This window comes from Adiantum capillus-veneris, chromosome 7 (genome assembly GCF_014529385.1).
Source record: "Adiantum capillus-veneris isolate H3 chromosome 7, ASM1452938v2, whole genome shotgun sequence".
NCBI lineage: Eukaryota > Viridiplantae > Streptophyta > Polypodiopsida > Polypodiales > Pteridaceae > Adiantum > Adiantum capillus-veneris.
This window is the reverse complement of record NC_140937.1, coordinates 88,848,341-88,860,721: the sequence shown is the minus strand read 5'-3', so window position 1 is coordinate 88,860,721 and position 12,381 is coordinate 88,848,341. Positions and strand designations below refer to the sequence as shown.

The 12,381-nt window shown below is 42.0% G+C and overlaps 1 protein-coding gene across 2 annotated transcripts; it reads right to left on the bottom strand.

The window, feature by feature from the left end:
• Positions 1-810: 810 nt before the first annotated feature.
• Positions 811-12,128, bottom strand: ICU2 (DNA-directed DNA polymerase). 2 transcript variants are annotated; one of them, XM_086516200.1, is made up of 33 exons: positions 11,711-12,128; positions 9,272-9,508; positions 8,591-9,198; positions 8,065-8,238; positions 7,903-7,986; positions 7,725-7,799; positions 7,548-7,612; positions 7,383-7,473; positions 6,932-7,123; positions 6,563-6,726; positions 6,365-6,479; positions 6,103-6,282; positions 5,916-6,029; positions 5,695-5,814; positions 5,311-5,613; positions 5,113-5,205; positions 4,916-5,037; positions 4,756-4,828; positions 4,444-4,500; positions 4,261-4,353; positions 4,054-4,179; positions 3,875-3,972; positions 3,721-3,766; positions 3,483-3,596; positions 3,308-3,391; positions 3,005-3,112; positions 2,718-2,807; positions 2,566-2,648; positions 2,222-2,438; positions 2,036-2,089; positions 1,768-1,887; positions 1,593-1,667; positions 811-1,518 (listed from the first exon to the last, which is right to left on the bottom strand). In XM_086516200.1, exons 1-33 carry the CDS (start codon positions 12,057-12,059, stop codon positions 1,366-1,368), a joined length of 4,677 nt encoding a protein of 1,558 aa, XP_086372326.1. In that variant the 5' UTR covers positions 12,060-12,128; the 3' UTR covers positions 811-1,365. The 2 variants fall into 2 exon arrangements, with proteins under 2 accessions (XP_086372326.1, XP_086372327.1); XM_086516201.1 differs by having other exon boundaries at positions 6,932-7,120.
• Positions 12,129-12,381: the final 253 nt, after the last annotated feature.

Below are 12,381 nucleotides of genomic sequence, written 5' to 3'. Positions count from 1 at the left end.
GGTGTTGTATGGTTGGCTACCTTATAACAAGATTTGAAGATTGGTATCAAAGCTCACAAATTTCATAAAGCAAGAATCAAAACTTGGACAAATTTATTCCACAAAGACTCCTTGATGATCCAAATTTCTGAGTTGTTTGTTTGAATTCGCTACATTCCAAAAGTTTGAAGAAGTTAGGAAGGATGCAAGACGTACATGGTAAAGGTGAGACCGTGGAAGATAGGGCCAAGATAGCTTACCAATCCTTCTCAAGGATCCCAAAGCTCAAAGCCAAGCTCAATAAGAGGCAAGGTCAATGGAGCTCTAAACAATGGGTCTAAAGATTCAATATACCCATCAAGCATAGTTTCCTCATTTGGGTGATATTACACAGTTATTAGGTCTACCCAAAGAGCCCTCAAGGCTAAGATTGGGGACAGAAAGTGCTATAGATGTGAGTGATTAAAAGACTTCATTCACATCTACATGGGCTGGCCCCACAGTATGAAGCTTCTTATTGTATATCATGCCTGTTGCAAAGATAACCACCCTCAACCCTTCTTCAAAGAAATCCTACTTGAGAAATGCTCACTTTGACATCCCTTCGTAGAACATATGTGGAAAGCTACTTTCTTATGGACTTGCTGCACACCATATTCAACGGCAGATAGGAAGATAAACAGCAAGTGCTACCTTTTCAACAGAAGAAGACAACCCAAGACTGCATGTCATTGATCAAGGATGTCTACCCAAACCCTCTTTTAATTCTGCAGACATTTGAGATGGCAAATGTGAAGACTTGCTATGCAGAACTTATATTCTAGAGAGAGATTTGATCAAAAGTTGTAATTTTCTATTTGCTCTTTTGGGTAGCCTCTTTTCCACCCTGAGGAAATTTTCTCCTTTAATACCTGATTCTATCAAAAAAGAAACAATCTCTTTTGCAAGCGTGTTGTGTCACTTTGCCATTACGATTATAATCACCGTTACAATGGCAGGCCAACGTGAAGTTTTGCTTCACTTTACAAGAGAGCTCTCCTCTGTAACTCTACCATGACGACGGCCTAACACAGGCCACTACAGAAAGCAAGTATATGAATCTGCAATCTGCCAAATCGGGCGATCATGTATGGGTTAACATCATATACATGTGTACGCAGGCATGCTATGGTGAGCTCAAGCGCCTGGACATAGAGCTCATCCGTTTTATCTGCATAACAGCGGCTCAAAACGCATGATCTTGGAGACGGGGAAATTTTGCATTTTTTATAATGCCGTTGAATCAACAGAGCAAGGGGCCCCTCTACCGTAACTTGGGAGAGCTCTTTCTTGAAGATAATAATGCAGGCAGGCATTCATCTGCAACCATCTGTAACCACGACGATATCAGGATACAGATACACACAAGGCTTCCATCTGCACCCATCTATAAGCACAACGATCTCTTATAAGCTCCACAGTATGTGATGCCGAATCGACAATCCTATTCAATGTGGCAAGCCTCTTTTCAGCCGCTAGCCTTGCACCCATCTCTGGAATCTGCAAAATTTTGGACTTTTTTATGAATGCCTTATTCTTCAGAGACTAACGAAACTGTATGACTGACTAAAAACCTTTTCTAGAGCTCGGTTTGCATCTAAAAGCCGGCAAAAATGAGTGAGTTGCTTGTACAGGTCTACCTCCGTGTACTGCAGTATCGAAAAAAGCAATCTTGACATGCACATGTGAAATTTAAACTCACTCCTAAGAACATGAGACAATGCAGGACATTAGAAGAAAAGGCTGAACCTGGCGAATCAAGCTTCCGCTACATCGTGGATGATTTGGACAAATCGTGCCCCTTTCCGAGTCTCCCAGCACCCGAAGATTTATCATTCTTGATGTGTGTCCGCAGAGTTCCTCATCGCACTGAACTCAACAAAGATATAAACAGCATTCAGCATTCAAACGAATAACATCTCAAGTCCATTTCTGTAGGTGCATACACTGGCAGCTCATCGTCCCTCCAAAAATAATTACACAAGCACACAGCTGTGCTCTAGAATCAAGGCTTTACCTTCATCCACCCTTCATAATATCGGCCGATGAATTCATCAACTCGCTGCTTCAACTGCAATGGCACCAGAACTCTTAAATTTTCCAAGAAATACCTTATGGAGCGCATCTGAAACGGTGGCTCCGCGCTGGTGGTGTGTGAAACAATACCTCAGCAAGAACTGCAGAAACATTATTGAAATTTCACCTGATTAGCTAGCATAGCTGAAGATAATCCTTGAAAGTTTTCAGTACTCCTGCATTTTGGGCACTGCAAGTAGTCTTCTGGCAAGAGCGTGGAGTCTGACTTTGACTCATCATCTTCAACATCTTTAGTCCGTTCTGCAATATGAACGATTCCAGGAAAAGAATAGCGATCGGTGCAGGAAGGGCAGCTCAGAGTGAGCGGATCACAGTGGCGATACCTGGACAACTCACACTTGAGAGATTTATCCGTAGACAGGGAAAAGCTTAGCCTTGTATAGTTCTAACGACTAGTACAAAAAAGAAACCTGAAGCAGCTTCTATCATTTTATACCATGAATTTTATACCTATCATCATCATCCAAAATGGCAGATGCAGACACCAATGCTTCATCCTTTTGGACTAGAGAGGCAGAGCTTCTTGTTTGAAACTGTTACAAAATCAATATTACAATCATCCCAGGAAATTATGGTAAGAAATGGCAAGTCACATCGATTACCTTTGAAGAATCGAGTCCTAGACATTCTGCAAGGCGATTTGCATCTGTGCCTTCAATTGGAGCACAGAGGCGAGAAACCACAGGATGTACCTGCAACGAATGCTACAGAACGTTAGGCTCAACTGAATACAAAGAGAACCCATTCATCAGAAAGCCTTCATTTATATTCCACATGACTCTCAAGTAGGAAAGAGAGTAAGAGACAAACGGAAGTTTTAACATTTTTAAACACAGGCTAAAGCAAAAGAACAATTGACAAGAGGTACTGCTCCAAATCCAGACAAGACCTGTTGGGATAGATAATAATCAATATCGACCATCCAGTTCCCAGGATCTTGTCTTAGCTCGTCTGGATGTCTCGCACGCTCTGCAATCCCTGACGTAGAACCTGATCCCTGGCAACAGAGCTTTGTTTAATCACAAAAAGGGAAACAAAATACATCTGAAAACTAACTTTTAGATGTACTAATTCAGAAAGATCTAACTAGGAACAACAACCAGAAAAATAGGACATGAACACAAGCGGTAAAACATGTTTAGAAAGAGAATGGGCGGAAGATGCCTCATCAAAACTGCGCCAATAGTTATACCTGCTCAATGCAGATGATGTATGGCACAGTATCCCCTACAGAGCTACCAATTCGGTGACCTGCTTGCTTTAACCTCAATGCTACCTGATGCCATTACAAAAGCAATGTACAGATGTCTTCCTTGCAAATGTTTCTTGTGATATATAACATCTCATGGATATATATCTCTATGCACCTGCACATGAGGCTGGTTTTTGGCATCAGGATAGGCTTCAGGAGCTTTAGTTAGACTCTTTGTAATGACGAATTTCTCAAGATCAACCTGACCTTTCCTCATCTCGTCTTGCAGCTGCACAACAGCCATAAAGAGTAAGCAAGTCTAACCAGAATACAAAATAGAAGGTTGTTTTTCCGAAAACAATTTGTCAATCACACAATAGATAGCCAGGCAGCAAAACCAGCCAGCAACTCACTTTTCTGAGTTCTGTATGAATGATTTCTACAACATCCTCACAAGTCCTGTAGCAAACAATAATCAGTAAGAAGCTTGCCATGATTGGTAGCAAGAACAATTTTTCCTCATGCATTGAGCTTGACTAGACGAAATTTTTAGAAAATTGAACGCACCCGCCAGACAATATTTGTTGAAGACAGAAATTTCCAATGTCTTTTGAGATCAGACTCCAATCCCTTCGAACAATATCTAGACCTTTTTGTTCAATTACCTGCATGCCCACACTGGGGATTAAAGCACTTCATATTATGATCATCGATAAGGCCCAAGATAGACATTCCAAGAAACATACCTCCCTAAATGTTCCATCTCCATTAGCTTCCATTTTGACAGAAGCATATTTCTTCTTTTTAAGCAGGAGCATCCGCTTAAAAATGCCATCGAGGTCAATCTCCAAGAGCTTGTATTTCTTATTGACCTGCCCAAAAATAAGCAGTTTATAGCCAAGCAGTCATCAAATATCACCCAATGCAAGTTGAAATGTAGGCACAACGATAACCTCTTTGATCACTTTGACAGCAATGGACTTAACGATCTGAAGGTCTTCAAGCCCTGTATGAATCATAATGGAGTCTGTGTCTCCATATATGACCTATTATAAAGAGATAAAAGTCTTAATAAAGACTGAGCATCAAGTCCAGAGCTCACCTCAAGAAGTGCTGCAGTTCTTCAAAAAGCATACCTCGAGATTCAGGCTATTTTGAACAAGATCCACTGTACTTTGCAGAATGTCTCGACCCTGGAAAACCACTAGCTCTGATCTATATTCGACAGACTTCATATGAAGATCGATAAAAACACATTGCATACTTACACTGCTCATTACTGAGGAAAAGCATTTTCTTAGTTTATGATGTATGCACAGTGGTAAGAACATAGATATTTTTGGATGCTAATTAATATCAGCAAGAGAAACTGGTGGAAAAGCCGGTGAGTAAAATCCACTTTTCTCCTTAAGATATATTTGCGTAAGACAGGTTACCCCCGTAAATACCTGAGAAGTGATGAGCTCTGCAAGGGGCTTCGCATAGAATCTTGAATTAACAAAGCCAAGGCACCCATACATGCTGCCATTGAGGAAGCACATGATGTTTAGAACTTTTCTATGACAACTCCTACACAGTTAGAAACTTCAAAAAGAGGTATTAAATCACCTGTTTGCTGTAAGCTTGAGAGCTTGCTGCTGAATATCTAACTGCTGACGTTTCAGAGCACCTGATGTGTTCTTCAACCATTTCTTTACCTGTCTTCTCCTTTCCACAAGGCTTTTCAAAATCTAGGTGCCCATCAGTCACAGCTATTAACATCCCATATGAGCTTTTCTGTAAAGCATAGTGGGGTAAAGACTTACTTGGGGGAGGACGCCAGGGACATCAGTGGAAGGAATGTTTGGAATCACTCCATCAGCAGGCCTTTGCACGGTTGTGAAACATAAATTGTATTCCTTATGCAGCAACGAAAGTCAGTCAGAGAAAGTGCAAACCTACAATTGCATGTTATAAAACAAGACAGCTTAGCACTGCTTTGACACGATTCACTTCATACATACTTGTATAATAGATGGATAAAGACTGTTGAAGTCCAACAGAAGGACAAATTTGTCGTAAAGGCCCTTCTTGGGCTCAAGAACTAGACCTCCAGAGTAAGCAGGACCCTTTTTGCCTTTTCTGCCGAGGCCTTTAGGTTCTTCATCGTCACCAATATCTTCCTCACCGTTGATGGCCTCTTTGTTTGCTTTTCTTTTGTGAGCCAAATTCTCTTTTTCCCGAGCATTCAACTTGTCTGGAACAATGTATTTTCTAGCGTGGAATTCATGAAGAAGAAGGTACTCAACTCTTTGAGCTCTCGCTCCCTATGTGTGGCATGTCATGAGTAAGGATCAAAGCCTGCCTTTCATTTTCAGTTGTGGATTTAAATGTGAGCAAGAACTTACCTGAAGAGTCTTATTCCAAAGGTTTCCACTGATGTTGGTGAGCTGGCGAGCCAATGGAAGCACACTGAGGCGAAACATCAATCCTAAAGCCAGCCAGGCATCAGTTTCGCCACACTCGACCTACGAAAACTGGCTTGAATCAGCCATCTTGTTTGTTGGCAGGCAAGCATTACAACCATAACTTTGATCAAAATATTGTGTTGAATTAAAGGCTTTCTTACCATCTCTTTCAGAGATGTAGATGATTCGTACATTCTTGGAATGTCAGCAGGCTGTAGTTCCCGACGATCCCTTCCTAATTGACTTTTTGCAAGCTGAGTTAGAGTGTAGCTGACCTAAAAGAGACCAAACATAAGCAGGCAGTTTGACAAAACCTGTCCTCAGGATAAACAGTCAAGAGTAACTCACTTCCTTCAAAAGGTCACGGGATGCCAAATAAGTATCACAAAGCAGTCTTCCTGCTATGCAGGCCAGTGCTCCCTGGCTTGCCCCTGCTCCAAAAGCGGTGCCACCTCCAGTCAGTTTAGGCATTGAGCTTCTTTTTAACCTGCCTATCTTGGACCATATATTGCTCTGGACTTTGGAAGCCTGAGGAAATCGGACGATAAGGTCAGAAAAGCTAAAAGAAAATGATTTTGAAACAGCAGACAACTTGACAGAACAATCTTGCCTGAAGACGATGAAGAAGAACATCCAGATCAAACCCTGATATGTTATGCCCGACAAGAACGTCAGGATCCAGCTGGTGCAACTTTATTAAAAGATGGTTCAGCAAAGCCCTTTCACTGCCACATTAACAACTATATAGAATTCAACTATAGACCAACATTTTAGCAACACAGCACGACAGCAAATGAAGATCGTATACCTGCTTTCGAGGCTCAGGACATTGGAGCCAGCCTTGTTATTAGTTTGTGTTACTTCAGTGGTAAAGCCCACTGGGAATATGCCTCCATCTAACTTTCGAACAATACTGAAGTGACTAAGCATCTCATGAGTATTCCATTCAGCTTGTGGCATGGGCATGTCAACCTGTAAGTAGCTTTTGCATATAACTACGGAGGCGAAGTAAGGACATGAACACTCACATGACGACACTTCAACAAACACATTACACAATGTCCATAGTAGCATGCTACTAAGAGGAAATCTGCAAAGCATGTATGCTTGCCCTGGCAGAAATGCAAGTGTTCAATGGCAATCACATCCAAGCACAGTGCTTTAGGAGTAGCAGTACCTTTACTTTTTTACAGTACACAATTGATGCAGATGCAATTTCATTCACGTTGTTCTTATGGTTGACTACTGTTTTCAAATTCAGCGAAGCAACGATCACTGGTGGAAACTTTTCAGGTGCCTTTCCGGGAGGAGTCACATTGATCTGTTTTGCAGAATCCACAGCGAGCTCCATTTTGCACCAGCTGACCTGCTATCATCGAGAGACTAAACCAATATGAGGCTCAAGACACATAAACACAATCTCTACAAGTATCAGAAAGCTTGGATATTATAAAAGACATAATAGCACATGCACAAATAAGCAAGTCAACAACTCGAATACAGAAGAATCACAGCACAAATAGGTATTTTAAGTAAGGCACTAACATGTACAATGCATACAATTGAAATTATAACCTGTACGGAGAGAGGCAGGCACCCATTTTCCAAAATTCTGATGGTGAACGTACCTGAGAAGAGCTTGAGCAATAAGTTGGCTTCTCAATTGATAGCCATGTGGGACCCTTGATCTTTCTCTTGATTAAAAACAGCTCTAACGCACTGTGTAAACCATTAGGCAAACAATCAGTAGAAGCCCGACGACAATGCACAAATAAAGTAAAGATCAAGTAAACCTTGTGTTTGTGCCAAGGACAGATGAAAAATGAATCCCCTTCATATTTGCTGGCAATGGAGCATCCTGCACCACTTCAAACAATGCGATTGAAACTAATAGCAGCAGTAAACTATCCTAGTATGTACAAGACACCTAAAGGCTAATTTGTAAATCAAGGGAAATGTTGAGAGAGAACCTTGAACGGATAGCTTAACTTCAAGAAATAATTTTCCCCAGAGGGAATATTTGAGTCCTCAAACGAATACGACCGCTGTCGAGAGAAACAGAAGCCATGCCCTCAGATGTATATATAGAAAGCAGAAACAGTATTCCTACAATACCAAGAGTCCAACCCGTGAAAAATAGACTTGTACCTTCACAGGAGCCATCCGAAAAGTAGTCACATCCATATCCATTAGCCTTTGAGCAAGCTCTGCTTTGAGGCCTTTAGATAAATCCTAAAGTACAGAATTTCAGGAACAAAAGAAGAGGATTCTGGGATAAAATTTAGATCCTTGGTTTTCATACATACATACTTGAAGCTTTTTCATAAATTCCACTTGCTTTCCAGGTTCTTCAGATTTGCAATCATGCTCGTATGCTTTCAGAAGACCTAACGGAAACACTGACGGTGAAGGGACAGTATAGACACATCTTTGCATATTTTGGACAAGCACACAACAGCTCATGTACTTGCTTCCACTCCTGACCTGCAAAAGCAAGCACTCAATGCCGGTGTATGCAACGGTGGATGGATAGTGCTACTCAAGCTCTTCTACATCTTATATTCTCATGTGATTTGAAAAGCAGCACAGCTTATCACTTCATTTGAAGCAAAGTAAATGGACTACAGATATTACAGATTAACACAAAAATACTAATTTCCATGGTCTTCCATTTCTCACATGTTGTATTCCTTTTGTACTAAGTTCAGAACAAAGACCATAACCAAAACATCACACACTTCACAAGGGGATAACTAACAGAAAATGCTTTAAGGATTAAGCATTTCCATAGCAACTACTGAATACGGACTTGACTGACCAAAGAGCCAAGTTTTACCTTTCCAAATAGAAAAACTGTGCCAGGATTAGCCCCAAATGCTTCTTCATAAGCATCAATCATGAAAAAGTTTAACTTCCCATCAGAATCTAGCTGGAGAGCATCAGAACCCTCTGCAACAGAACCCTCCTGGGTTTCTTCGGCTTCCACCTTCTCTGGTTTCACCTCCATCAATGAATGCCAAGGAGCGGGTGCTTTCACATCCAGTGAAGATTGTGAAATTTTGGCATTTAATCCAACTTTGGTCTCTGATTCCTCTTTCGTCACAAATGCTATCTCATGGTCTCTTGACTGCATGCCAGGATCTACCTTTTCCTTTGAGTCATGCACAGGAATGCAACCACCATTAGTGTCTGGAAGAGACAAATCATCATCCTGAGCTACAGCCTCTTCTACAGAGGACATATTTTGTGCAAATCGTTTGCTACTGACAGGAAACATTTCTTTGGATGGTGCATCTTGATTGCTCAATGTATTGATTGCAGTGGTTTCCTCAGCAGAAGTCGAACTTGGCTTTTGAGCAGTGAAAGCCAAGCTTTGGCTAGACTGAGGTTGCATTTCTGTTGGTGATGTTAATGAGCTACTAACTGTTCTCCTTGTTCCTAGACCTGCCGAACCATTAAGGCCTCATCAGTGAATGCTCATTGAATGCAAGAAGAAAGAGATTTGAAAAACACTCACCCCCCCTTCTTCGCTGCCGCTCTCGCTCTCTATCAGCATCATCGACAGTTATGTCTGCCAGAACATCATCCAGAATGTTGTCAGCCGAGGGGTTAGCCTTGCCAGGTCCAGAAGAGTTCCTTTTTAAAGCAGCCATTCCCGAGGCTGCAGCAAACATACTCGAGACCCTTTGCCTTCCCAAAAGAGCTGCTGCAGCTGTTAGAGATGCAGCCTTCTTACTTGTTTCCTTTTTCGCTTCTGGAAGCAAACATGACAACATATTAACACAATGAGAAGCCACGAAAGGGGTTCTCAAAATGCTCCATTGAGACCTAGATGACGGTGTTTCAACTAGAAAGGCAGCTAAAATAAGAGATTCCAGTATTCAGTGGATAAAACATTCAAAGCTTCTCATATGTGAGAAACTATAAAAAGGCGAGGCTTGCCCTTTTTTGAAAGAATTTGTCCAACACATGGCAAAGCATGGTCTTTTCTCCTGCAGAGTCGATAGAGGGAGCTTTGTTTAATGAAAAACTACTAAGACGTGACTCTCTGGTAGTTTGCCTTCCAACAGAAAAACTGCAGGAGATAATTCGACTTCAAAAACTGATTGCTACTAACAGAAGCCCAGAGGCAACCCAGAGGCAATTACAAATAAAAGGACGAAAGTGTGCTTCACCCAAACTCCTTAAAGTCCATTTTTCTCCATTAAATCTATTTGTTAGGACCTGACCACACGAGAATCATCATTCTAGATCCCAGCCGATAGAAGCTAAACAGCCAATCAAGCCTTTTAAAACCACTGCTCATACCAAATTACAGTGCATTTAAAACATTTGATTCCATCCCGGAAGACATTGGCGCAAAACCTTGTTGATAATATGAAGTTTCTCAATGTATATTAGCTTGTAACACCATAATACATGTCCTCCTAGATTACAACACCAGCAGCCTTACATTATTGCAACAATCTACCCCATTCTTCTCCTCTTGGTCCTTCCTCAAGAAATGGAGCGATTTAGTTCAAGAATCTTTGAAGACTTCACAGGCATTGGTCTGCTATCTGCAAAATGGTGACCATGTTTTGTTACTTCACAAACCTTTGCTCTAGTTCAAGGTTGCATTCCTTACTCGCACTGGATGGCCCATACTAGTCCATATCACCTGTATTGAACTACATATTCAACCATCAACTGCTTGCTTGTGAAGGTAATTTTCTTTTGAACACTTGAGAAAGAAACCCAGCTAGCCCGTCCTTGTCTCATCCTCACCTAGCCACAATGTGCACACCACGGTTATTTACCTATGTGGCCACATTCTTAAGTGTCTCTATGCATAAATATGTATGCTCTCATGTATTGAACCTTTTTCCTGTACCCTTTTTTTTAAGCCTAGCAATTATTCTCTAGTTTGCTTGTTGCTGTAAATACTCAGACTAATGTACAAATATTTTAGCAATCTTAACAAAATCCCATCCATCCAATCTTTCCTCCATAATAATTACAGGCACTATCAAAAGTAAATCATCAGATGGGTTGCAATTTTAGGAAGGGCCAGCATATTAGACCACCGCTACAGCTGTGAGCACTACCCACCTGATTCACTCCTTGGCATGCAAGATCTGTATAGGACAGGAGTCACCACCTGCTTTGTCTCGATTGCTAGATGTCCCAGTCTACCTCTTTCTGTTCCACTTTTACAGGCTAGTAGCTTACGTTAACATCCATCTGCAGGGTATGATTTGCACCTGTAACGATTCCTTGAATTGCTATTGCAGTCTGCAGTAGTAACAAGTTTGAGCATTTGCCATAGAGGAGGTCCCTGAGTCTACACAAGAGTTAGTCTCTCTGCAGCCACGATCTTTTATCAATTTCCCAAAACCCCTTCTCAATTAGGTAACATAATCGCCCTACCCCTATGAGGCATGCATAGTAAAGCCACTTCTTCAGAACCCTCACACACAGACAGGCCTGGGAAGAAATGACTTGAAAACTAAATGCTCAAAGGGGGCCTGGGAATGACATTATCATACAAGATTGAAAATGATCTCACGGGATCAGCTCAGCCTGTGGAGGTCAGGAAGGTAAGAAAGCTATGGCTTCCCCCACTAGGAGTGCAGCAATCCCCCAACAAAAAGTCAGAAAGCCTTGACTGTGCATCACGGAGACTATTTAACTAGATCTAGCTTGTGCGGTTGGCAAGCATCTATATCATGCTGAGAATATTTGTAAACTGAAGCAACAGACCATTGAACTCACACCCAGATCGTATAAGGCATGAATTGGACTCAGTTGGCATTATCCGAAGTGTAATCCTGAAATGCAGCTTATAAACACGCATACTTTCTCACGATCCATCAAATTATTGGAGTCTCAGATATCAAACAGTATGGGACATTTTAAGTTACCTAAATTGATATAATCTCCTTAGCTTCAGTGCAGAGTGCACAAACAGACTCACCTGACAACACCTTGGGCTTATTCTTTTTAGCTTTCCCATTCGGCACCTCCTCTTCGTCCGAGGATTCTGGTCGCATATCAACCTCCCAATCTTCTTCTTCGCCCACATCTTCGTACCCGAGCCCTTCATCCCCCACTACAAAGCCTTTATCAGACTGACGGCGCTTAGCAACGAGCAGGTTGTAGTCAGCTTCGGGGAGTGTATCGTAGATCTTGTCCTCTAGCTTGAGCTGGAAGCCATCTACGCGCCGGCCTCCTTGATTTCGCAGGCTCTGAAGCTGAGCGAGGGCTGAAGCGCGTGCTGATGCCTCGCTTGACGCAGGGCCTCGACGCCGCTCCGCAGGCGCCATCGCACTCTCTCGCTCTCGCTCTCGCTCTCTCTCGAATTGAGCGGGAAGTCTCAATTGGCGCCAAATAAAATACTTTTGGCGCACATAAATTTTGATCCTGGTGCGATTGTGAGCTACGCAAGGTGTGTGAGCAATGTGCCATCTTATGTGAACTATGTGTGAATATGGTGTGAACCATGTGTGAAATGTGGTAACTGGCACACTGAAAGTTCACAATTATGTTTTATGGGAGCCCCTTCGACATCAAGTTGCAAAGCGTTGGTGTAATGATAAGGCATTGGCCCGACAAAGCAGAAGTTGTGAATTCGCACCCCAAGCCCCT